The sequence below is a fragment of the Littorina saxatilis genome, linkage group LG7, assembly GCF_037325665.1.
Source record: "Littorina saxatilis isolate snail1 linkage group LG7, US_GU_Lsax_2.0, whole genome shotgun sequence".
In the NCBI taxonomy this organism is placed as follows: Eukaryota; Metazoa; Mollusca; class Gastropoda; order Littorinimorpha; family Littorinidae; genus Littorina; species Littorina saxatilis.
In genome coordinates, this window is record NC_090251.1 from 21,139,948 (window position 1) to 21,162,542 (window position 22,595).

The 22,595-nt window shown below is 40.7% G+C and overlaps 2 protein-coding genes across 3 annotated transcripts in view; one reads left to right on the plus strand and one right to left on the minus strand.

The window, feature by feature from the left end:
- The window catches only part of LOC138970909 (nurim-like), an 8,479-nt gene extending 8,334 nt beyond the window's left edge, over positions 1-145 (minus strand). The window contains exon 1 of the mRNA XM_070343491.1: positions 1-145. This exon is cut by the window's left edge and continues 130 nt beyond it. Coding sequence (XP_070199592.1) covers positions 1-54 — 54 coding nt within the window. The 5' untranslated portion in view covers positions 55-145.
- A 180-nt stretch (positions 146-325) lies between these two features.
- The window catches only part of LOC138970907 (prostaglandin reductase-3-like), a 42,853-nt gene continuing 20,583 nt past the window's right edge, over positions 326-22,595 (plus strand). The window contains exons 1-9 of one of the 2 annotated variants that reach the window (XM_070343487.1): positions 326-809; positions 5,169-5,321; positions 9,446-9,533; positions 17,608-17,703; positions 18,273-18,371; positions 19,636-19,675; positions 20,156-20,184; positions 20,487-20,561; positions 22,491-22,562. In XM_070343487.1, coding sequence (XP_070199588.1) covers positions 661-809; positions 5,169-5,321; positions 9,446-9,533; positions 17,608-17,703; positions 18,273-18,371; positions 19,636-19,675; positions 20,156-20,184; positions 20,487-20,561; positions 22,491-22,562 — 801 coding nt within the window. In that variant the 5' untranslated portion in view covers positions 326-660. The remainder of the gene's footprint in view (positions 810-5,168; positions 5,322-9,445; positions 9,534-17,607; positions 17,704-18,272; positions 18,372-19,635; positions 19,676-20,155; positions 20,185-20,486; positions 20,562-22,490; positions 22,563-22,595) is intronic. The other variant, XM_070343488.1, reaches the window with a different exon arrangement.

Here is a 22,595-nt window from a genome sequence, read left to right on the forward strand (position 1 = left end):
CAAAAGAGTTACGTGTCCTGTCGTAACCAGCATCTTGAACTCTGTTGCAGTCATGCCAGAGAGCTCTAGTCTCCGTGCTACAGCAGTGGAACACAGTGGTCAGTTCTCTAACGGTGTAACGGCTGCACAATTCTCAAATGGTAAACAAATAAACATTATTTTTGAACGTAAAATGTTAACATAAGTGGGCCAAATTTCCCAAAAATGTCATTAGAGTAGTGTTAAATTGTTAGGTGTATCAGCTGGTATTATACTTTTTCATTTTTATTTAATGTTTAGAGTTTCGTCCAATGGTTTCTCAATAGGTACCATTTGCAAAATATTCTGTATTGGAATAATGGTGGAATGACGTCGACTTTCGCTTTTGTGCTTCTAATGTTGCAAAAGGTTGCACAAGGTTGATTATTTAAAACTGAAAACCATTATCTTACTTGATATGCTTCCTGATAGTTGTTGACATTTTCAGCGAAAAGTCATATATTAAATGTCATCAAGAGATAAAAGATAACGACAAAACGATATCGACAAAAGATAACTGAAAACAAAAGCAACAACAACGGAAGAAGTGTACTCAGCTCGGTATATATGCACTTAAACACTCAGGGTGCACCATGTACTAGGGTCTATCGTGCACTACTTAGTGACCCCTTTTAGCGTGACATGACAGTCTGTAGTTGGACTTTCGAACCCAAGCACCCAGAGTACCAACAGCGAAACGTTTGGGTGGAGGAAGTGTACAGACCGTACGTGTTACCGCGTAGAACTAGAAGTTGGTACAACGTCGACCAGTGTCAAGCAACTGAGCAACGGTTAGTTATCTGTTTTGCTCACTTAGTCATATTGTGTGATTGATACAGAAAAAGATCGATGGTAAAAACGATCAACGGCATTAGCTCCAGGTCAAGTTAGTTTGGTTATTGGATTTATAAAAGTTCAAGAAAAGAACCTGACTCTGGAGTCATTTCCAACGGAAAAAGACCTTTGTAGCAATAACCTGAAAATTGACATTCACATATATATACAGAATGCAAATAAGGCAGAGAAATTATTGGTATCATAAAAAGTTTTGATTATTTGGACAAAGATTCTTTTTTGCAAAATAAATCATTAATTAGACCACTTTTAGAACACAGACATTTTATATGGTCCCCATTTAAAAAGGCAGTCTGGATAGGGTACAGAGGAGAGCGACATGTCTATTCAGTAAAGGATTTAAATAGAAGACCTGTCATACATAGAGAGACTATATATTAAGATTTGCCAACCTTGATATTTGGAAGGCTTGGAGGTGACTTCATTCAAATGTTCAAGATTGTAAATAAAATTAATGATTTTGAAAATGCAAAAATGTTCAGTTTTACTGAATAAAAGAAATATTTAATCCAAAAGGTGATCCTGGAGGTTAAGTGAACGGTCTTAACTGGCATATATACAGTTTTAATGAAATGACACGGGGATTAATGCTTTAATTTGGGTTTGAAATTTGTTGCAATAATTTTTTGGCCAAGTTTATATACTGTTCAAAAAAAGAAACGCATAGTTGCTACTTGCCAAATTTGTTTTATTTGTCGAAAAAATTAACAGAAAATCCAATATTTAGATTATTTGTTTGAAATTTGGTATTGACACAGTTGAATGCACACACAGTTCATTTGCATCTTCAAATCAATCAGTCAATCAATACGATTGGGTGCCGAGGCTGTCAAGTCAGTAGGGGGTGTGACTGCCTTGAGCAGCAACAACTGCCCGGCACCTTCTGGGCATGGACTGGATCAGATGCCGGATATCTTGCTGTGGGATGGTGTCCCACTCCTCCTGAAGTGCCTGCAATAGATCGCGGTGATTTGCCGGCGCTTCTTCTCGCCTGCGCACACGTCTGTCCAATTCATCCCAGAGGTGTTCTATCGGGTTCATGTCTGGCGACATGGATGGCCAGGGAAGCACCTGGACATGGTGGTCGGTGAGGAACTGGGTGGTGAGTCGTGCTGTGTGCGGGCGAGCGTTGTCCTGCTGGAATATGGCATCCTGGTCAGCCAGAAGAGGAAGGGCGTGTGGGCGCAGAATTTCCTCCACGTATCGCTGGGCAGTTATGCGCCCTTGGACGTGCACCAGGGTGCTCCTTCCAGCGGTATTGATCGCCCCCCACACCATGACGCCTCCACCACCATGAACGGGTGCCTCATCCACACAGTTGGGCGCGTAACGTTCGTTTACTCTCCGGTAGACCCTCCTCCGACCATCATGTCGCTGGAGCAGGAAGTAGGACTCGTCGCTGAACCACACGTGTCTCCAGTGATTCCGGACGGTCCAGCGAAGGTGCTGGTTGCCCCACTGCACTCGGTTCTGGCGATGGCGGCGGGTGAGGACAGCTCCTCTGTGAGGTCTGCGAGCTCTCAAACCAGCTTCATGCAGGCGGTTCCGCACGGTCTGGTCCGATAATCGGTGTGGCCCGGGGAGAGCCTGGACAGAAGATGAGGCCGACAGGAAACGATTCCGGAGGTGGCGGAGCCGTATGAAGCGGTCGTGAGCAGCAGTTGTTGCCCTTGGTCTTCCCGCTCGTGGCAAGTCAGCAACGGAGCCAGTGGCTTGAAACCTGACCCACAGTCTACTGATGGTGCTCTGGGACACGTGGAAGTGCCTGGCGATTGCACTTTGACTTTGGCCTGCTTGTAAACGACCCAATGCAATTTGGCGGTCTTCTCTGCTCAATCGGGCCATCTTTCGTCGCTGAATTGTCATCTGATTTCTTTGTGGCGAACAATCCGCTTTTATGGGTTTTGGAAGACATGGTGAGAGCTCAATATTCCCCGAGTTTCACGAGATTACACTGAAGCATGACGAGTGGTCATGCCAAATGAGCAATTTTGACATTGTAGCCACTGATAACGCATGCGTCACGTGCAGAGCTCACTTGTGGCAATGGATGAAAGGTCGACGACCAGATAAACATTTTCTGCAGTTTGGTGGATATCCTTGTAGCCATATAACTAAATTAACCAAATATTACAAGCTATGCTTTTTTTTTTTGAACAGTATATATATATGTTACAGGCATTAAGTGAAACCAGGCATTACGCGTAATGCCTGAAATGTTCAGGCATTACGCGTAATGCCTGTGACCACTAGGCATTACACGTAATGCCTAAAAACACCAGGCATTACACGTAATGCCTGAAATTTGTCTCTCAAAATTACGCTTATTGCCTGAAGCAATTCAGGCAATACACACAACATAAAAGCCTATTGCACTGAACAGTTATCCATTACCTCTTGGATGACGGTGAGAACATTTTTTAAGGACAAAGTGTTGACAAAATGTCATGGTGTGAATATAGTAACTTGACATTCGATCAAGTGAGCTTTGAAATGATTGCACATTTTATTTTGCGATTATGAGTGATGGTTCGCAATGCAAAATAATGTATTTCTGACATAGTGTTCACCACAGTTTGAATTTCACGTAAGTGTGAGTGCATGTCACAATGGAAAGCCGAGGTCCAATATTTCCAGTCGAGTTTTCACCAGTTGCTTATTCGTCACCATGGAGGATAATGAAAAAGAACAATTGTTTACTCGACGTTTGTTTGAACATTATGAAAAGGACGGCAGAAAGTTGCTCCCGAAAGCTGTGTACTTCAGAACAATCGAAGAAGTAAAAGCTGCCTTCCAGAAAACGACAAAGTCACGTCATGAGTATCATCTCTTGGGAAAGTAAGTGATGTGTGGTGTTTGTCAAAAACAGATTTGAGTGTTGGTATTCAGCTCTACGTCTATCGTAAAACAATACTGAAACCGGGTTATCTCCAATGCTGTCTCTGATAGAGTAATTGACACATAATTATAATGTCAAAGGGAGGATATGCTGGTAGCATGGATGAGCGAGAACAAGACTACGAACTGGACTGCTGGCATCAAATTTGTCCAGTTTAGAAAGAACACGAGTCACCACGCCGGTATAGGCAGATATCGCCATTTAAAGCAATGTTTGGCACGGAAGCCAAGATCGGTCTGAGATCAACAACGTTGCCCGAATGGGATCATAGACTTGATCGAAACGGAGGAAGAATTACAAAAGGCATTATTGTAACCAAATGAAGACATCGACATGACCCAAGCTGAAAGTCGGACGCGTGACCGTCTTTTGGTGCAATGCCCCATGCTGAAAGTCGGACGGGTGAACCGTCTTTTGGTGCAATACCCCAAGCTGAAAGACAGACGCCTGGGCCGTATTTTGGTGCAATACCCCAAGCTGAAAGTCGGACGCGTGACCGTCTTTTGGTGCAATGCCCCAAGCTGAAAGTCGGACGCCTGGACCGTCTTTTGGTGCAATGCAACAACAACAACAACAAATCAACAACCAACAACAAACCACCTTCCACCAACCAACCACGACCCACCACGACCAACAACCAAACAACCAACCACGACCCACCACCAACCACCAACCACGACCAACCACCAACAAACCACCCACAAACCACCAACAAACATCAACAGAAACCTCACCAACGACAATTGCAGAGAGGTTTCAGGCATTATATACGTTTAGGCATTACGTGTAATGCCTGGTCACAGGCCTGAACATTTCAGGCATTACACGTAATGCCTGGTTTCACATAGTGCCTGTAACAGGTTTCAGGCATTACGTGTAATGCCTGACAATGATTTTCAGGCATTACACGTAATGCCTGGTATTTTTAGGCATTACGTGTAATGCCTAGTGGTCACAGGCATTACGCGTAATGCCTGAACATTTTAGGCATTACGCGTAATGCCTGGTTTCACTTAATGCCTGTAACATATATATACTAGATGAATACCCGCTTTGCCGGGTACGCCTTCGCCGGGAAGAAGTCGAGCCGAATACCCGGCTGTGCCGGGGACCAGGCTTTGCCGGGTGTACGCCGGCTAACCGGCGCACCGCACGAAGGAAGGGGTTAAATGACACAAAGGTTATTCTGAAACAACCTCTGTCTTGGTAATAGCGTCACATCAGTGAGAAACCTAAAAAGGATTCCATCTGTCTTGAACACCAAGAGTCGCCCACACTGTCACACAAAAAAGCTGGTCGAGAGATGCCACAAATGTCTTTAAGTAATAATGTAGAGTTGTTGTAATGTGTGTTAAAAAGATAAAACATCAGTATTCCTGTTTCCTGTTCTTTTCAGAACAGCAAGGGAATCCACAATGGCAGGACAGTTACCAAAGATGATGCGCAAGATTGTGGTTACCCAGCTAGGTTCCAATTTCTCACAGGTGACAAAGCTGATTGAAGCACCTGTTCCGGTACCAGGCCCAGGCCAAGTGCTTGTCCGTAACAGGTGACATGTTATAGACTCATACATGTATGTATATAGAATGTGTGTGTGGCAGGGGGTGGGGGGGGGGGGGGGCAGCTCCCAGTGAATGCATCAAGCACAGTGTTAAAGTCAACATACAATGTATGCAACAGACAAGTAATATTGAGGAGTTGATTTGGGGGCCCGGTAGCTCAGTTGCTAGAGGACTGGACTTATAATCCCTCTATCACGGGTTCGAATCCGAGCCAGGACCAACTGGTTCAACTTTATGTGCAGACTCAGATAGAGTATCCATGTCCCACCCCTGTGTCACCACTGTGGCAAGTAAGAGACCTCAGTCATTCTGCCAGAGCTGCAGGTGTCTGATTACATCCAAACACACAAGAACCTGGGTAGCGCAACTCTTTTCAGTCTGGGAGAAAGCGACCCGATGTTCCCAGCGATCTGACAATGATCTAATGAAAATAAAAATGGAAACTTTGCTTCAGTTGCATTTGATTTATCATGAGATGGTATGGGAGGATGTAATGTAAAAACAAGTCACATGAAGCAAAATCAAAACATTTAGTCGATCTGTCGAGGAGGGCGGGGATGTAGCTCAGTTGGTAGCGCGCTGGATTTGTATCCAGTTGGCCGCTGTCGGCGTGAGTTCGTCCCCACGTTCGGCGAGAGATTTATTTCTCAGAGTCAACTTTGTGTGCAGACTCTCCTCGGTGTCCGAACACCTCCGTGTGTACACGCAAGCACAAGACCAAGTGCGCACGAAAAAAGAACCTGTAATCCATGTCAGAGTTCGGTGGGTTATAGAAACACAAAAATACCCAGCATGCTTCCTCCGAAAACGGCGTATGGCTACCTAAATGGCGGGGTAAAAAACGGTCATACACGTAAAATTCCACTCGTGCAAAAAACACGAGTGTACGTGGGAGTTTCAGCCCACGAACCCAGAAGAAGAAGAAGATCTGTCAAGACAGTTCGAGATTCGCATGCAAACATAACCTTGACCATAAATATTATTTCGACAAATTTTGCACCCAAATTAACTTTCAAGCATTAGTTCACGTGTCATTTTATTCAAACTTTCTATGCTAGTTAAGGCTGTTCACTTGAATTTCTGGATCATCTTTTGGATTGAAAGATTTCTTTTACAGGGATCATGCAATAGTCGTTCAAATAAGGGTACCCTCAAAATCGACTGGACAAAAACGGAAGGGACCAATACAAAATGAACGAAAAATCACAATAGGCAAAACTTTGCAACTTTAACATACAAGAAGAAATTCAAATCAATTATCTACCCAGAACATGTTTTTTGTTGTTTAGCTGTCATTTTATTCAGATTATTTTCGAGAACAGCTGTTGGATGATTACTCAGTGATATGTTGAAACTATACTATATGTTGCATTTTGTTTTCTTTTTTCCCCCTATCAGATTGATTTAATTAATAACACTAAGAGTGAAGTAAGTAGATCAATACAAATGTTTTTGTTTAAAAGGATCTCTTCCGATCTCAATAAACAAAGAAACAATTTGAAACAGAGGAAACGGCAGTATCTGGCGTTCATATTTTGATTACGGCAACTGGGGAAACCACCATGTTTTATAAGCAATATTATTTTTGCAATCTTATTTTTTTCTTTCTGTATTTCAGACCTGGGAACCCGTAATTTGTACGCTTAAATGACTAAAATACGATCATTGCAGTCAGTGGAAACAAAATACGATTAAAAAAATCCCAGACTACTTTTCTTCACAAACGCATCAGAGTTTATAGTCACCGAAAGTTACACACATAGGTTGTCAGTGCCGCATTGTCATTCCTGAATATTTACTGGGACACTGTTTATTTTAAAGTTACTGGACCTGTCAAGTCCAGGCAGCTATCCGTTTAAAAACATACCAAGTTTCATTTACTTTCATGATAGAAGTCAAAAATTACAAGTTTTTTACAAATTACTTTTGGACTTCCACTGGGCAGGCTCAGTCACCCGCGACCAGGTTCCCATCAGGTCCAGTGCGTTAATTAATTACGTCAAAAGCCTACATGGAAGTCTATTAGTCTCGGCGAGGGGAATACTTTCTGTTTTGGGTACTGCATCAAGACATTGTGTGTGATTTCGTAAGAAAATTGGAAAAGATGGTATGTGGGTCCATTTTGGTATACCGCACACAGCCTTGAGCCCCAGAACATGTTCACAGGAAATTTTAATTACATTTTGGCGGCAGGTGCGAACTAGCAAACCGCATACTGTTTTGTTGGGCTGGCAACACTAAAGGTATGTGAAGGCATCTGTGAGAAAGTTGTAATAACTTGTATATAAAGCTTTTGACTGTTTATATCATAATCTGCAACAAAAGACAAATCGTTGCTTCAGCAATGCTGTGACCCCTGCACTGTCCCTTTAATGATTACAGATAACTTTATACAGTGAAAACTGTCAAATACGGTCACTGGACTTAGCGGACACTCGCAGAATACGGACAGTCAGTCTCGGCACGGACTGCTTTACACTGTAAAACACCTGTACGTTACGGCCACCTCGGCATTACGGACGCGGACACGTATTTTGGGTCCATAATAAGTGTGTGCGGCCAGATCAAAGGCATTGTGATAGCTGGGTGGCCTTGTTAAAAGACACGACCTTCTTCCCAGGGGTCAATGACCCAGTTTTTGCCATGAGAGGTGGTTCCCCTGTCATATCTGAGAGAGGAAACACTTCCTGCATGGGGGTCAGTGACCGGTCAGTGACCGAGTTTAACAGAGTGGAAATCTGTGTGTGCGGCCAGATCAAAGGCAGGGCAGTACCTAGTAGCTGAAACATGCATTATCACAAGTTTTTAAACTCAGGCATGGTACTGAAGGAATGGCAGTTTCAGCTGAAATAAAGCCGGGGGTCCAGGGGGCCGCTCAGGCGACTTTTTACTAATTCAAATGTGTTTAGTGCCCTCTCCTTGAAGCTGAGAGGGATATAAGTGAAAGATAACAAGGCTTGAGTAAGAAAAAATAATAATCTCAAGTCAATCAGCAGATTTTTTTTTCTTTTTTTTTCGGATTTTCGTTTTTGAGAGTACCATGCCTGAAACTTGTTTTACAACAGTCAATATTAAATGTTTCTCTATTTAATCTAAACAGCTTCTGTTTTTCTTATAAATGTACATGTACATGTGCAGTACTCTCTCTCTCTCTCTCTCAACTTGACTTTGTCGCGTTTACTTGCACCTGTCTAATATTTAAGGACACCTGCAGAATAAGGACACTTTTGTCTGGTCCCAAGGGTGTCCTTATTTGACAGGTTTTACTGTAACTTTTTATCAATGATAACAGTTTTTGTTATTAAACATTTAAAGCAGCATTTGTTTTAAATGTATTGGTAAATTTATTTAACAGTGCAACGGACGTGTGCAAAGCATGCTTGAATCATGAATGTTCAAATGCTCTGTGGAGACTACACTCATATTAATTTTCTGAAAATACACCAAGTTTGTTTGAGAATACTCCAAGTTCAAAACAGGGGTTTCCAGGTCTGGTATTTACTGATTTATTATTCATTCGTTTGCTTGTTAATATTACCAAACAATTGATCCGGCCACTACAAAACATTTTGCTAAACAGCTACAAAATATGCATTCATTTCACTCAGACATTGCAACATTGCAAACAAACTTATTTAATCGGTGGGTACATCATACACAATTTTGACATTTAGAACAGAATATTTTAAAGTGCATAAACATTTAGGTTATTCAAGGCAAAATGGTACTAAGGTGTGACTGGTGAGCCCAATCAGTAAAGCCATAGACCTATGTCAAATATAGGTCCCTGGTAAAGCTGTCGCCATAAAAGTTGGCCAACAACGAAGTGAACTATCCCGCCTCTGCCGCTGAAGAGCTGACATTAGGCGGAGTATTGTGCAAGTAGGCTATTCTAACATGTTGCTCCCCGTCAGTGATTGTACATATGTTTTCAGCATTTATTTGTTGATCCTCTGGGAGCATACACCTTCTGTTACATCTTTATTAACCTTGGCCTTCCCTCGGACCGACAAAAAAGCTGGTCTGACAATGAGCCACCAAACATCTTATATGTTTTTGGATTCAGGAAATGTTACTTTACGGTACTTATTTATTCATTTATTTTCATCAGGTATGTGGGCATCAATGCATCAGATGTCAACTACACAGCCGGTCGCTATGACTCTTCTGCCCGCCCACCTTTTGATGCTGGCTTTGAGGTAATTGGCCTAGTATTGAAAACTTGGTCAAAGTAAAAAGAGGCAGCGAGAAGAAAAAGGTTAAATTAAAGGACCCCAACAGGCTTTTTTTGGTGTCAAAAACGCGTTCATTTGCGTTTTGGCTTGACTTAGGTTAACCAGACATATGCATGCCGTAGAAAATTGTCTTCTCACCTTCCCTCACAGAGTTTAGTTTATTTCGGAATCGTTTTGGGCCATAATCCGACGAATTTCGTGGCTGAAGCGAAGCGTTTTCGCGTTCTGATCTGGCGGCCATTGTATCGCGAGAGTACGGAAGTGGTGAATTCTGGGTAAAAATTCCGATGACGTCACAAGCAGTATTCATGGCAGAAGCAACTTTAGCTGCTGAACCTTACTGGGGGTTAAAATCAAGGGTCTGCGCGCCCCGTGATTTGTAAATTTTTTTACAAATCACGTTAATGCTCCTGATATTTTCTTGTCATCTCCAAAGTCAAATCCCTTGACTTTTGGGGTAGCGCGACTGTTGATGTTTAGATTTTTTCATTTTTTTTCATTACTAGATTGTCCCGTCGCTGGGAAATTCGGGTCACTTCCTCCCAGTTGAAAGCTAGCAGCAACAGAGTCGCGCTACCCCAAAGTCAAGGGATCTATGGGATTTTTTTCTTTTCTTTATTGTCCCATCGCTGGGAAATTCGGGTCGCTTCCTCCCAGTGGAAAGCTAGCAACAACAGAGTCGCGCTACCCCAAAGTCAATGAATCTATTAGATTTTTTTTTCATTTCTTTATTGTCCCATCACATTCCACAACTTGGACACATACCACAACTTCGACACATTACCACGTCTTGGACACATACCACATTTTGGACACATACCACAACTTGGACACATACCACATCTTGGACACATACCACAACTTGGACACAGACCACATCTTAGATGCATACCACAACTTGGACATATTACCACATCTTGGACACATACCACAACTTGGACAAATACCGCAACTTGGACACATACCACAACTTGGACACATACCACATATCTTGGACACATTCCACATCTTGGACACATTCCACATCTTGGACACATACCACAACTTGGACACATACCACAACTTGGACACATTACCACATCTTGGACACATTACCACATCTTGGACACATACCACAACTTGGACACATACCACATCTTGGACACATACCACAACTTCAATGGACACATTCCACATCTTGGACACATTCCACAACTTTTCACTGGGAGGAAGCGATCCGAATTCGCCAGCGATATAGGACAATAAAGAAATGAAAAAAGAAAGAAAAACAAATCTAATGGATCCCTTGACTTTGGGGTAGCACGACTCTGTTACTGCTAGCTTTCCACTGGGAGGAAGCGATCCGAATTTCCCAGCGATGGGACAATAGGCTCAATAGAGAAATGAATTTTTTTTAACATTTTTACAAATCGCGGTTTTAGGTTCGACGTAATTTGTAAAATATTTTTACATTTTTACAAATCATGGGTTAACAGCTCAGTTGGAGGTTTAATTGGTGTCAGTGTGTGGACAGTGTGTGGACATACAGGCTGGGGGAGTGGCTTAGGAGCGAGCAGATAGCTGTACCGTATCAGCGTCTGTTGCTGGAGATCGTTCTTACTGCGGCGTCCGAGTTGAGACGGAAGTGTCCCATCTATCTGGGTTGATAATCGGGGATTAATGTTGAGTTGTATCCTCTTAGTCAGAGGCACAAAGTTTACGAGGAAAAACCATTCTCTCTCAAGGGTGGAAGTCAAATGTCTGCCAGACTCGGCAAATAGATTAGGCAGCCCATGATCACTGTTGAGATTGTAGTTGAAGTTCTATCGGATTTGTTGTTGGTTATGTTGTTGAAGACGTATATATATGTTACAGTCAAAACGGGAAATCAGTCATTACGGGTAATGACTAAAAGTTTTAGTCATTTCCGGAAATGACTGATTTGATCAGTCATTACCGGAATTGCCTAAAATCTTTAGGCATTACCCGTAAATGACTAAACTTTGTGAATATTTTTTACCCTTATTGCCTAACTGCTAGTTCATGTTCAGTCATTACTGGTAATGTCTAGAGCATATTTTTAGTCATTTACGGGTAATGACTAAAGATTTTAGGCATTTCCAGTAATGACTGATCAAAACCGTCATTTCCGGAAATGACTAAAAGGCGAGATAACAACACGTACACTCTTGCAACAAAACATGGGATTCTAAAAGGTTCGTATGAAAGGAGTGTGTGTGTGTGTGTGTGTGTGTGTGTGTGTGTGTGTGTGTGTGTGTGTGTGTGTGTGTGTGTGTGTGTGTGTGTGTGTGTGTCATTTACTTCAATTTTCCATTGATTTATTCTATTTTACTCCAGATTTCTGTTCAATTTATCGAATGTGTATTTGTCATTACAGCGTCAAAGTGTGTGTTGCAAGGGGTATTGACAGGGGGAGGGAGAGAGAAAGAGAGAGAGAGAGAGAGAGAGAGAGAGAGAGAGACAGAGACAGAGAGAGAGACAGAGAGAGAGACAGACAGACAGGCAGAGAGAGAGAGAGACAAAGAGAGAGAGAGAGAGGCACAGACAGAGAGAGACACAGACAAAGACAGAGAGAGAGATAATTCCATTTTCTTTAAATTTCTGTTCATTTTATCTTTTCTTTATTCCAAATTTCTGTTCATTTTATCTAATGTGTATTTGAAATAAAAGATTGACAAATGTTTAACATCAGAGTTGCGAATAGATTGAGAGATTATGCGGTTCGGGGTTTGAGCGCTTTATGGCGAAGGGAGTGCGTTCTATATAGCATTTCTATTGGCCGATCTGAGAAGTACACGCATTTAGTGCGCGTTTTATAGCAATTGGCTTTCGCACACACGGGTGCAACCTTCGTGTCTACCACTCTGTGTGTTTTATAGCCTTTACAACCAAATAAATTTAATGTGTTTTTGCTTGATTTTTGAATTATTACTAAGTTTAATATTGACTTATGTTAAATATTGTATGGAAACACAATATCATGCATAATTGGATAAAAATTAGATGATTGTGGGGGAGCAAACTATGAAGACTCACATTTTTTGTAATAATGGGATTCATCTCAGAACATTTAGTTCATGTTCAGTCATTACTGGTAATGTCTAGAGCATATTTTTAGTCATTTACGGGTAATGACTAAAGATTTTAGGCATTTCCAGTAATGACTGATCAAAACCGTCATTTCCGGAAATGACTAAAACTTTTAGTCATTACCCGTAATGACTGATTTCCCGTTTTGACTGTAACATATATGGGTGCGTCTCAGAATCTCGTCCTCTGTTTGTGACATTATCACCAAAAGTAAAATCTTCCCAGAAAACGTTGATAATACTATTTACACACTTCTCAGGGTGTACCTTTTCAGTTTAAACAAGAAAAAATATAACATTGCCTTTAGTTTGCCATATATTGAGCATTATTTGGACCATGTGTGCAAAATCACCCGTGTAACATGGAAAAAATAAAAGACAAAAAAACTGCATTTATAAGGCTGAAAACGACTTTTATTCAGTTATTATTGTTGAATCACAAGCCATTATAGAGTTCAATATGAAATGACTACATGCAAACAACAAAATAATGTTTTTTTCAAAGTTCCATGCATTCGTCAAAATTTCAATACAAAAATGAAAATTAATTAATGATATCCTGATCAGAACATGTTGATACATGGCATTCATTCAGTCTTATTGACATTTAACCTTCACAATAGCATATATACAAAGATTTGTTGCTCTAAGACAAAATGTTAGAAAGTTATCCCAAAAGAATGCAAAATGGTCACCGATGTAACATGGAAACATCACTTTTGTAACAAAGAAACGGTTATGCTTTTTCCCACAAACTTTACTAAATGAAGCTGATTTTGCAACCAGATTCTTCTTAGGTAAAATGCCAAACACTAAAACAGGAACAGAAAGAAAAAAAGCTGGACAAAATCAAGCAAACTTGGCCCCAAAAAAGAGAAACATTAATGAAAAGTTCATCACCCACGTAACTCGGAAACGAACAACCAGACATGTATTATAAGGTTTGACATGAAGAATGCAAATGTTCAAAAGTGGTTCATTCAATTGTTGAGACAATAAACCAAAGGCATTGGTTACATATAGAACAGTTGCCACTTGCAGTTAATTAATTTATTTTAAAAGAAATAATGCCCCCTGGCATTGAAGGTGGGGTCACGAATCATGGTTGCATCAGATGTAGGGACTAAGGAAATATCATCGATCCCTGGAAAGCAATAGTAGTTCCCCTCCGGTTTCCTTCGAAGGAACGTTACCACCAGTTCATCAGGTCGAATCTCTTGCACCTGAAACATGCAAGTACCTGCGATTTCAACTAAAGATTGATGCAATATGTGTACTAGTTTCACTAACATGAATTTGTTTAATGTCTATCAAGATTTTGATGCATCCACATTCACTGGCTAAAAACAAAATAAAGTAATTATTTTGTTCAGACTTACCATTCCATTGAACATACAACTTTTACAATTAAAGAAAACATTGACACTTACCGTTCCTTTAAATGGATTTCGGAAATTTAATTTTGATCATAATTTTTTATATTTTTAATTTTCAGAGCTTGTTTTTAATCCAAATATAACATATTTATATGTTTTTGGAATCAGGAAATGATGTAAAATAAGATGAACGTAAATGTGGATCGTTTTATATATAAAAAAAAAATATTACAATTTTCAGATTTTTAATGGCCAAAGTCATTAATTAATTTTTAAGCCACCAAGCTGAAATGCAATACCGAAGTCCGGCCTTCGTCGAAGATTGCTTTACACAAATTTCAATCAATTTAATTGAAAAATGAGGGTGTGACAGTGCCGCCTCAACTTTTACAAAAAGCCGGATATGACGTCATCAAAAGTATTTGTCGAAAAAAAGAAAAAAACGTCCGGGGATATCATACCCAGGAACTCTCATGTCAAATTTCATAAAGATCGGTCAAGTAGTTTAGTCTGAATCGCTCTACACACACACACGCACAGACAAACAGACACACACACACACATACACCACGACCCTCGTTTCGATTCCCCCTCTATGTTAAAACATTTAGTCAAGTTTTGACTACGTGAAATCGAAAGAAAAACTATTATTAACAAATGTGTAGCCTAATTTTTCACTTCATAGAATATCATAGCAGCAAAAACTCACCTTTTCTTAAGAACCTTGGGTGTTGATCACTGTCGTAACAAAATCACAGACTTCGGAAACATTCTCGAAATCTTTCTTCGCTGCTGGAAGCTGAACTATTTCTCTCTGTAACTGCGCACGCGTAGTCACCCGCACCTTTAAGTCACTACGCGCAAAATAGTTCTAATCTTTCTTCAAAACTCTGAACATTATTTGCAAAACCGTTCACCATCGTAACGGAATTTTGAAGAAGCATGTCATATTGCGCAACTTTCAACTTAGTTTGCAGATGCAATTTTGAGAAAATAATACTTAAATAACATTTAGCTTAGCGATTTTCTATGCCCTTTCATGTCAAGATCGTGTTGAAAATGAATATGCAAATTCTAAAGTTCAAATTTAGGACTTGTTGCTGTTGCACGCGTGCGGAAACATATATGTTACGACAGTGATGGCAAACTTTCAAGCGATTAATTTCGTTTAAAAAAACAATTCTGTGGACAAAATAACATTTCAACTGTCAAGTACACTTAAACCAAACACACATAACAAAAATAGCAGTCCTTGGACATTCTAAACGATTCTTGTAGTGAGGTACAAAACTAGTTGATGGTTCATGTCACAGATCAGACCTTCATTTTTGACGCATTTAATCATTTCTTTCGCAAAACAACCTTCATAATAATCATGCAAAATACTCAGTTTTGTTTGTACTATTTCTTTATTCATTTTACTTCTCAAACATACCAATATCATGATTTAAAATTCAGTATGTTTCAATTGTGGGCTAATTTGATTATGGCACACACAAAAGGATCAGTTTCTGAGACGCACCCATATATGTTCTCGAATTTGAGTTGATGTTTTTGTTGTCGTCGTCGTAGATGAAATCAAGGTTGTTACGTGTCAAATCAATCGTGTTCTACCTAGCTACTGTTTATCAGTGTAAAGCTGTTGTTGGTGGTGTTGTTGACATTGTAGTTGTTCTTGGTTTTTCAGTTGTTGTCAGTGTTGTTGTCGTTGTTGTAGTTGTTGTAGTTGTTGTAGTTGTTGCCCAATGTTGTACTGTGTTGTGGTGGTTGTTGTTTTTGTTATTGTTGATACAGTCTCGCTGGTTTCTCAACAATGCTGTTGTGGTTGTTGTTGTTGAGGTTGTTGTTGTTGAGGTTGTTGTTGTTGAGGTTGTTGTTGTTGTTGTTATTGTTGATGTAGTTTCGCTGGTTTCTCAACAATAGTGTTGTTGTTGTTGTTATTGTTGATGTAGTTTCGCTGGTTTCTCAACAATAGTGTTGTTGTTGTTGTCGTTTCTTTGTTTTTGGGTCCAGCCGATTCATTTTCACAGCCCATTCCTGCTTGAGCCTTGAAGTCGGATGGAAACAAATGAAAACTCAAGCCTGAGTCCTTTTTTTGCAACTCCGAACATACGGCAGCAGCACACTCTCTCGGCATGATGTCGGGAGTACGCGCGCATTCACGGCTGCAGCAAAGACACAGACCGAGCGTCGCTACTTTCGCTTCCGATTCCTGTAAGTGACGTCACAGCCAACGGCTTGCCACCGCGGGGATTTTGAAGTCTCGCGTAGCAGACGAATTTGGCCGCTTTTTGAGCATGCATTTTGTGTAAAATTAGACTGATGCAACACAAAACCTGTGATTTACTGTTCGGTTTTTGCATCTTTAGATGCTTACTTATTTAATTAAATCAACCCCAACTGCTTTATCTGACCTTAAAAAGAGCCTGTTGGGGTCCTTTAAAGTAGTACAAAGAAGTAACACATATATAGTCTGTCTAAAAATTATTGAGAATTTTGCATCTGAATTCAAACAAGTTGTATATGTCCATAACATATAAAAGTCAGGACAAGTTACATATTTAATATCAAGGTTATTACCGGTAAGTACTCTATTTAAAGACCATGTTTGATTTGTGAATTATCTCCCTTCGGCCATAGCAGATGACAGTTATTCCCCTTGGTTGTTAAAATAAGGGTTTATTGAACAAAGTTGTGATTTTTGACAACTTCAAATTGAGCAATTATTAAATAAAAGGTTGCAATTACAGTATAATACATCCTTCATGGAAGGGAAGCATATTTTTTGAAAACCCGCGCACATGATACAAAACAAGAGTGAGGTGACCCAGATTTTTGACCAAAACTGACCATGGGTGACTGTACTGAGCGTTGCGCCCTGACAAAACTAGGAAATTGAGTCAATTGCCTGTGGATAGAGTATGTCCACCAAGTTTAGCATGCAGTATGCAAGATGATAATCTCAACTGAAATAAAAATGTCAAAGCGGAAGAAAATTTCGTCAACTTTACTAAGTGATTTACATACAGAATGCCTTTTTGCTCGTCCACTGTAATCTTCAGAATCAGTAATTGTGCAAAAATATGTCTTAAAAATTAAGTTCCTGAAGAGTTTTTCTGTAATGTTGTCAGCATTACCACCAAATATACTGCCGGATTCGCGGACCTGTCAGTTCGTATTTATGACCAAATTCAAAATATCGTCTTCCAGTAGGGGTGTCACCAGTAAGAAGCAAATTACATCAGCATCCCTGGCAAAATGTAAGTATAAAACTTTAGTGGAACTCCCTTTTAAGACCCCCCAGTTTAAGACTTCCTCCATTTTAAGACCCTGTTTTCTCAGGTGACCCTGTTTTCTGAGATTTTCTATTCATAACCTCTGTAAATAAGAATGAATAAAAGCTGTGAAGTGAAATATAAAGGATTTAAGTGCTCCAACATATACATTCTATTTGATTATTTTTGCTTTTTTGTGTGTTATAAGTGCGAGTGTGAATTTTGTTATTTAAACTAAATAAATTCGAAGAAATTTGCTTGGTATTGAAATGTTTTTCTTGACTGTGACCTTGTACAGGGTTTGGGTCACATAGCTGCAGCGGGAGAGAACACGGGACTAAAGGTTGGGCAGCCTGTTGTGTACCTCAGTATGGGAGCCTTCGCTGAGTACAAGGTATGTGTGCCACCTTTACCTTGACTTTCTCCTTGCCTTGTGCCTGCTTGTCTACTTTTCGGGCAGTGAATGTGGAGAGCGAAAACTGATAAAACATGCAGACAAGCAACCATTTATGGCGAGGACCTCAGTGTTCTGAAAGAGTTGATTGGTTTTGGACGATAGGAAAGTTCATGTGTAACTCATTAACTGTACGTCTTGGCAACGACAGCAAACGCCGCCTTACCACCACCACCACAACAACAACACCAAAACAACAACAACAACATTTGATAAACAAATCCAAAAACAAAGAGACTGCCAACGTTCCAAAATTCAGAATAAAAAAACAAGAAAGGTAAGTTGTTGGAACGTTGTTATTGACAAAATTACGTACACAATCACAAATATATCAACCCAACGGTCTTTTAAGTAAACAGACAAACAAATATTCACACAAAAATTATCTTGATGGAATCAGTTTTCGCCGACTCGCCAGGAAGCCGAGCGAATGAATCAACAGAATATGATAGTAGTTTGAGGGGTTGTCTGAATGTCTAATTGTCAAACTTTTTGGGGGAACATTTCAGGTGGTTGAAGCAAAGGCGGTGGTACCTCTGCCAGAGGAGAACCCTCAGTATCTGCCTTTCATGCTGAGTGGCCTGACAGCCGCAATCAGCCTCGACAAGGTGACTTGACAGTAATTTACCACCAGTAACACTGACTAGGTGACATGGAATTGCTGAGTGGCAGTGGGAAGTTTCCTCAAGGAAACTCGTGCTGCTATCCTTGGGGTTACTGAAATTGATGATACGGTGCATTATTGATGGTATATTTTATAGATATGTAGTGGAATATCCCCCTTTAAAACCTAAATATTTTGTTTAGAGAAAATTAGGTCTGAAAAAGGAGGAAGACTTAACTTGGGGGTACAAAGGTAATGAACAAAAAAGACGGAGTCTTAAAAGTGAGGAAAGTGAGGAAGTTTTTACCTGTCTATTGAAGGTATACTTCATTTTGATTTATTACCAATTCAGTGCCCCATATGGGTTTTTGACCAATCAGGACGGATTCTAGGTGACCTGTTAAATGTTATAACGTTCAGGCAGGGACCCTTTTTGTATATCAAGCTAAAAATTGACAAAACAAAGTAAAAATGTAAATAAACAATATCAGCGTGATTTATTCTACAGAATGACACTTCAAATGCTGTCAGATAATACTCTCTTTATCTAAAAAAAATACCGATAAGCGAGTTTTGTCGGTGGGTGCTTTATGGAACAGCAAGGTACCGCCCATCCTCTGAGTGTGAAATGCTGACCCGCTCACTTGAAATCTAAATTACCTAAGTTCGGAAAATCAAGTGAAATTGTGTCACTCGCGTTACGTCAAATGTATCTTTACGTCATTTCCCATCCGTCTTGAGTCAGTTCTAAATCTGTCGCTCTCTATTCAACAAGAAAAAGCGAAGCAACCGAAACGCATGTTGAACATGGTTTATCTTGTGAGATTGTTGTGTGTCAAACGCATTTGATCTGTGAATATTCATCACGTCAGGAGTATTACTCTGATTGGCTGACCCAGGTCACGAGAATTCTTTGACTGACAGGCATAATCAGGTAGGAGCGCTCAAGTTGCCATTGCGGCTGTTCTGTCTAATTCGCGGGGTCGCTTCGAAATTTGTTTTGGTCGAATTAAACGGTAATAAAACCGTTATTTCTAATATGCGGACTGTTAGCAAATGACAACAGTCATGTCTCACAAACGATATCAGCATTCGCCTAAAAGGCTCATGCTTGATATCTTTTTTCTCGACATGCCTGTTATCATTTGCTAACAGTCAGCATATTAGAAATAACTCATAATGTTGACGTTGATGGCTCACATCATCCTTGTTGTCACTGATGAAGCCACTATTTGTTACACTCTTCTTTGGGTTTGTACATTGTGCAGGTTGGTGAAATAAAAAAAGGAAATAAAGTGCTGATCACAGGTGAGATACTTGTTTTGTGTTTCTTACTTTCATTCTTTCTGTCTTGTTTTCCAACATTTTGTCTTGGTTTGTTTCTTTGATTGACTATAACTTTGTATAAGTATGTTCATCTGTGTAAAATGTATTTTCTGACAACCTTTTAGATCGTGTCATTAGACTAAGGTAGCCAAATGTGTTTTCATTTATAATTAGGACTTTTGCAGCAGCTTACTGCATTGCTGACAACTCTTTTTTGTCGAACAAGTTGCCCCTTTGAACACATCCAGCTGTTTCTGTACCTGCCTTATATGAGCAGTTTATTTTATAAGGCCATCAGGTAATTTTTAGTGATTAAGGAGTGATGTTTGGGTAGGTTGGACTTGGAGGTTGAAAGACTTTTTAAACAAGTATTGTGATAATAAAATTTGGTTTGTAAATTTTTTAAACCATTCAATTTTTCAGCATGTCACAATAATGTTTCACAAACTGTTTCATTTACAGCTGCAGCAGGAGGTACTGGCCAGTTTGCAGTGAGTGTGTTCATAATAATTTTATTTAACATAAGGGCACACACATAGTATAAGCAGTTGTATTATTCTTATCTCTTCCCCACCTTCTCTGCTTTCTGTGGATGTACATTTGAGTGTGTGGGGGGGTGGGGGTAGTGTAACTGCCATGTACACTTCCTTGAAATTTGGCTCCATAGCTTTTTTGACACCTGGCAAACTTAAAACTGAGAAAGTCAACACCATTTTGAACTGGCTGGCATAGCTAAATGTGAGACTCCACAAGTGTTGTAACTTAACTATCTTGTCCAATAACAATTGAACAGGTCCAGTGGTGCAAGAATGCTGGCTGTGAGGTGTTGGGCACCTGCTCCACTGAGGACAAAGTGCAGTTTCTGAAGGTGAGAATCAGCATAAAGTCCAACTGTATAGCTTTTCTGTAAGAAACTTGATTGAGTTATCAGATTGTGTTTTTTTCATTTTGACTGCCAACAAAGAGTCACAGCTATTGAAGATTTTAGATAAACCTGATTTTGGCATCTTTTGTGTAGTTTATATTCAGCAGTCCCTGCAATGTACGGCCCCCGGCGTGAGCGGCCACCTGACATGTACGGACACATTTGCTCGGCACGGAGTGTTTTCCTTATATTTGCCCCCCCCTTAAACGGCCACCTGCAAAACGTGGACGGGACACTAATTTTCGGTCCCAACAGCAGGTCATACCTCCAATGTACGGACAGACCATGTCAAATTTTCACAGCAACAAAATCGATAACAGAGCACTGTCCGGCTTTTGGTACAAAGGTCACAGCCACAAAGGCGAGATGACGTCACTGTAAACTTGAGTGCACATGTACCCATCAGGAGGGGGGTAGTTTTGGTCAGAGCAGCATCGCTAATCCGACTCCTGGTACACAGGTCAAAGCAAAGGTGTCAGTCTTGCTTAGCTTGAGTGCATGTGTACCCAGCAGGCGGGGGGGAAGGGTGATTCGGGTCAGAAGTGGGGTAAGCACTTCGGTTTTTCAGTCTTTAGGTTCTTGCTTTCAGAGGAGAAGATGCCAACACGAAATTGCACCATGCTCTTCTATTTATTGTCCTTGTCTGTCGGACATGAACAAGGGAAGTTACACTCGCCCCAGACCATCGGAGTCACAGAGTTGACATCATCAGTACACAGCTTCACGGTGTGTCATGTTATGCATGCCAGCTGATGGTCGAGTCCAAAACTGGTGTGGTGGCTAAAGTGAGCTGCAGTGTATAACCTCTGTATAAGATCTGTTCATTCTTCATTTTTTATTTATTGGTTGATCATACCCCCCCCCACCCCCCTCATACACACACACACACACACAATGTCGGTGTCAAAAGTTAGACTCGACCACTTGGCTTTTGTCTCTCACTGAGGGGACAGGAGGCTGATACAGCTGACACCTCTCTACTTACAGACAGTGGCTGAGGGCCGGTGAAAGGGGGGGGGGGGGGGGGGTCAGAGCGCTAGGGTGATATGGTGGGGACAGCTGGAAGACCTCTGGATATAATTGAAGACGAGTACTCTTCCTTTCAGAAAAAGGTGTACTCTGCCTCGCAGATTAGATGTTTTTGGTGTTGGGGCTGGGTAAAGGGGGGGGGGGGGAGTGGGTAAGAGAGGGGTAAGGGGAAAGTGGAAACTGGACAGGGAAAAGTCATTGCCTGAAGCATTCAATAAAGCCAGACAAAAAGAAATGAGGACATGCAGGTTTTCAATTGATATTTTTGCAAAGCATCTGCACAAGCATGTGTGCCTCTGTGCGTATGTGCGTGGCTGCTTTCATGGGGTGCCTGTGTTCTCAGTGAATTGACGATTTCTTTGATCTCTTTTTTTTTTCACCATTGATTTAGCGTCATTTTTACAGGACAGTTTTTGTTCCTTTTAGTTATAAGTTGTAGTAGTTTGATGTTATTGTTTTAATACAAGTAGAGCTGGATCACGAGTAGCAAAGACTCACTCAGTCGGTCAGTGTGTTTGAGTGTGTGTGATGGAGGGGGGGTGGGGGGTGGGGGGCACCCCTCCCGTGACCGGCCAACTGCAATGTACGGACAGGTTTGCAATGGCCCATGGGTGTCCGTTCATGAGAGAGACTGCTGTAGGTGCATAACAAATAATTGTGAAGGTGAATTTTGAATTATATTGATTGAGTTTGTCATTTGTGAAGTCTCCTAGCTCAGAACTTCTTGTCCTTGTTCTGTTGTTTCCCCCCTTCCTCTCTCTTTCTCCGTTTCTTTAGATGCATTGTACTGCTCTTGATGTTTGTCATGTTCTTCAGAACTTTTTTTATGATACATACTTTCAGAGCATCGGATGTGACAGGCCAATAAATTACAAGAAAGAAGATCTGAATGCTGTTCTCAAAGCAGAATGCCCAGTAAGTAGATATGTGTGTTTAAGATCAAACGCC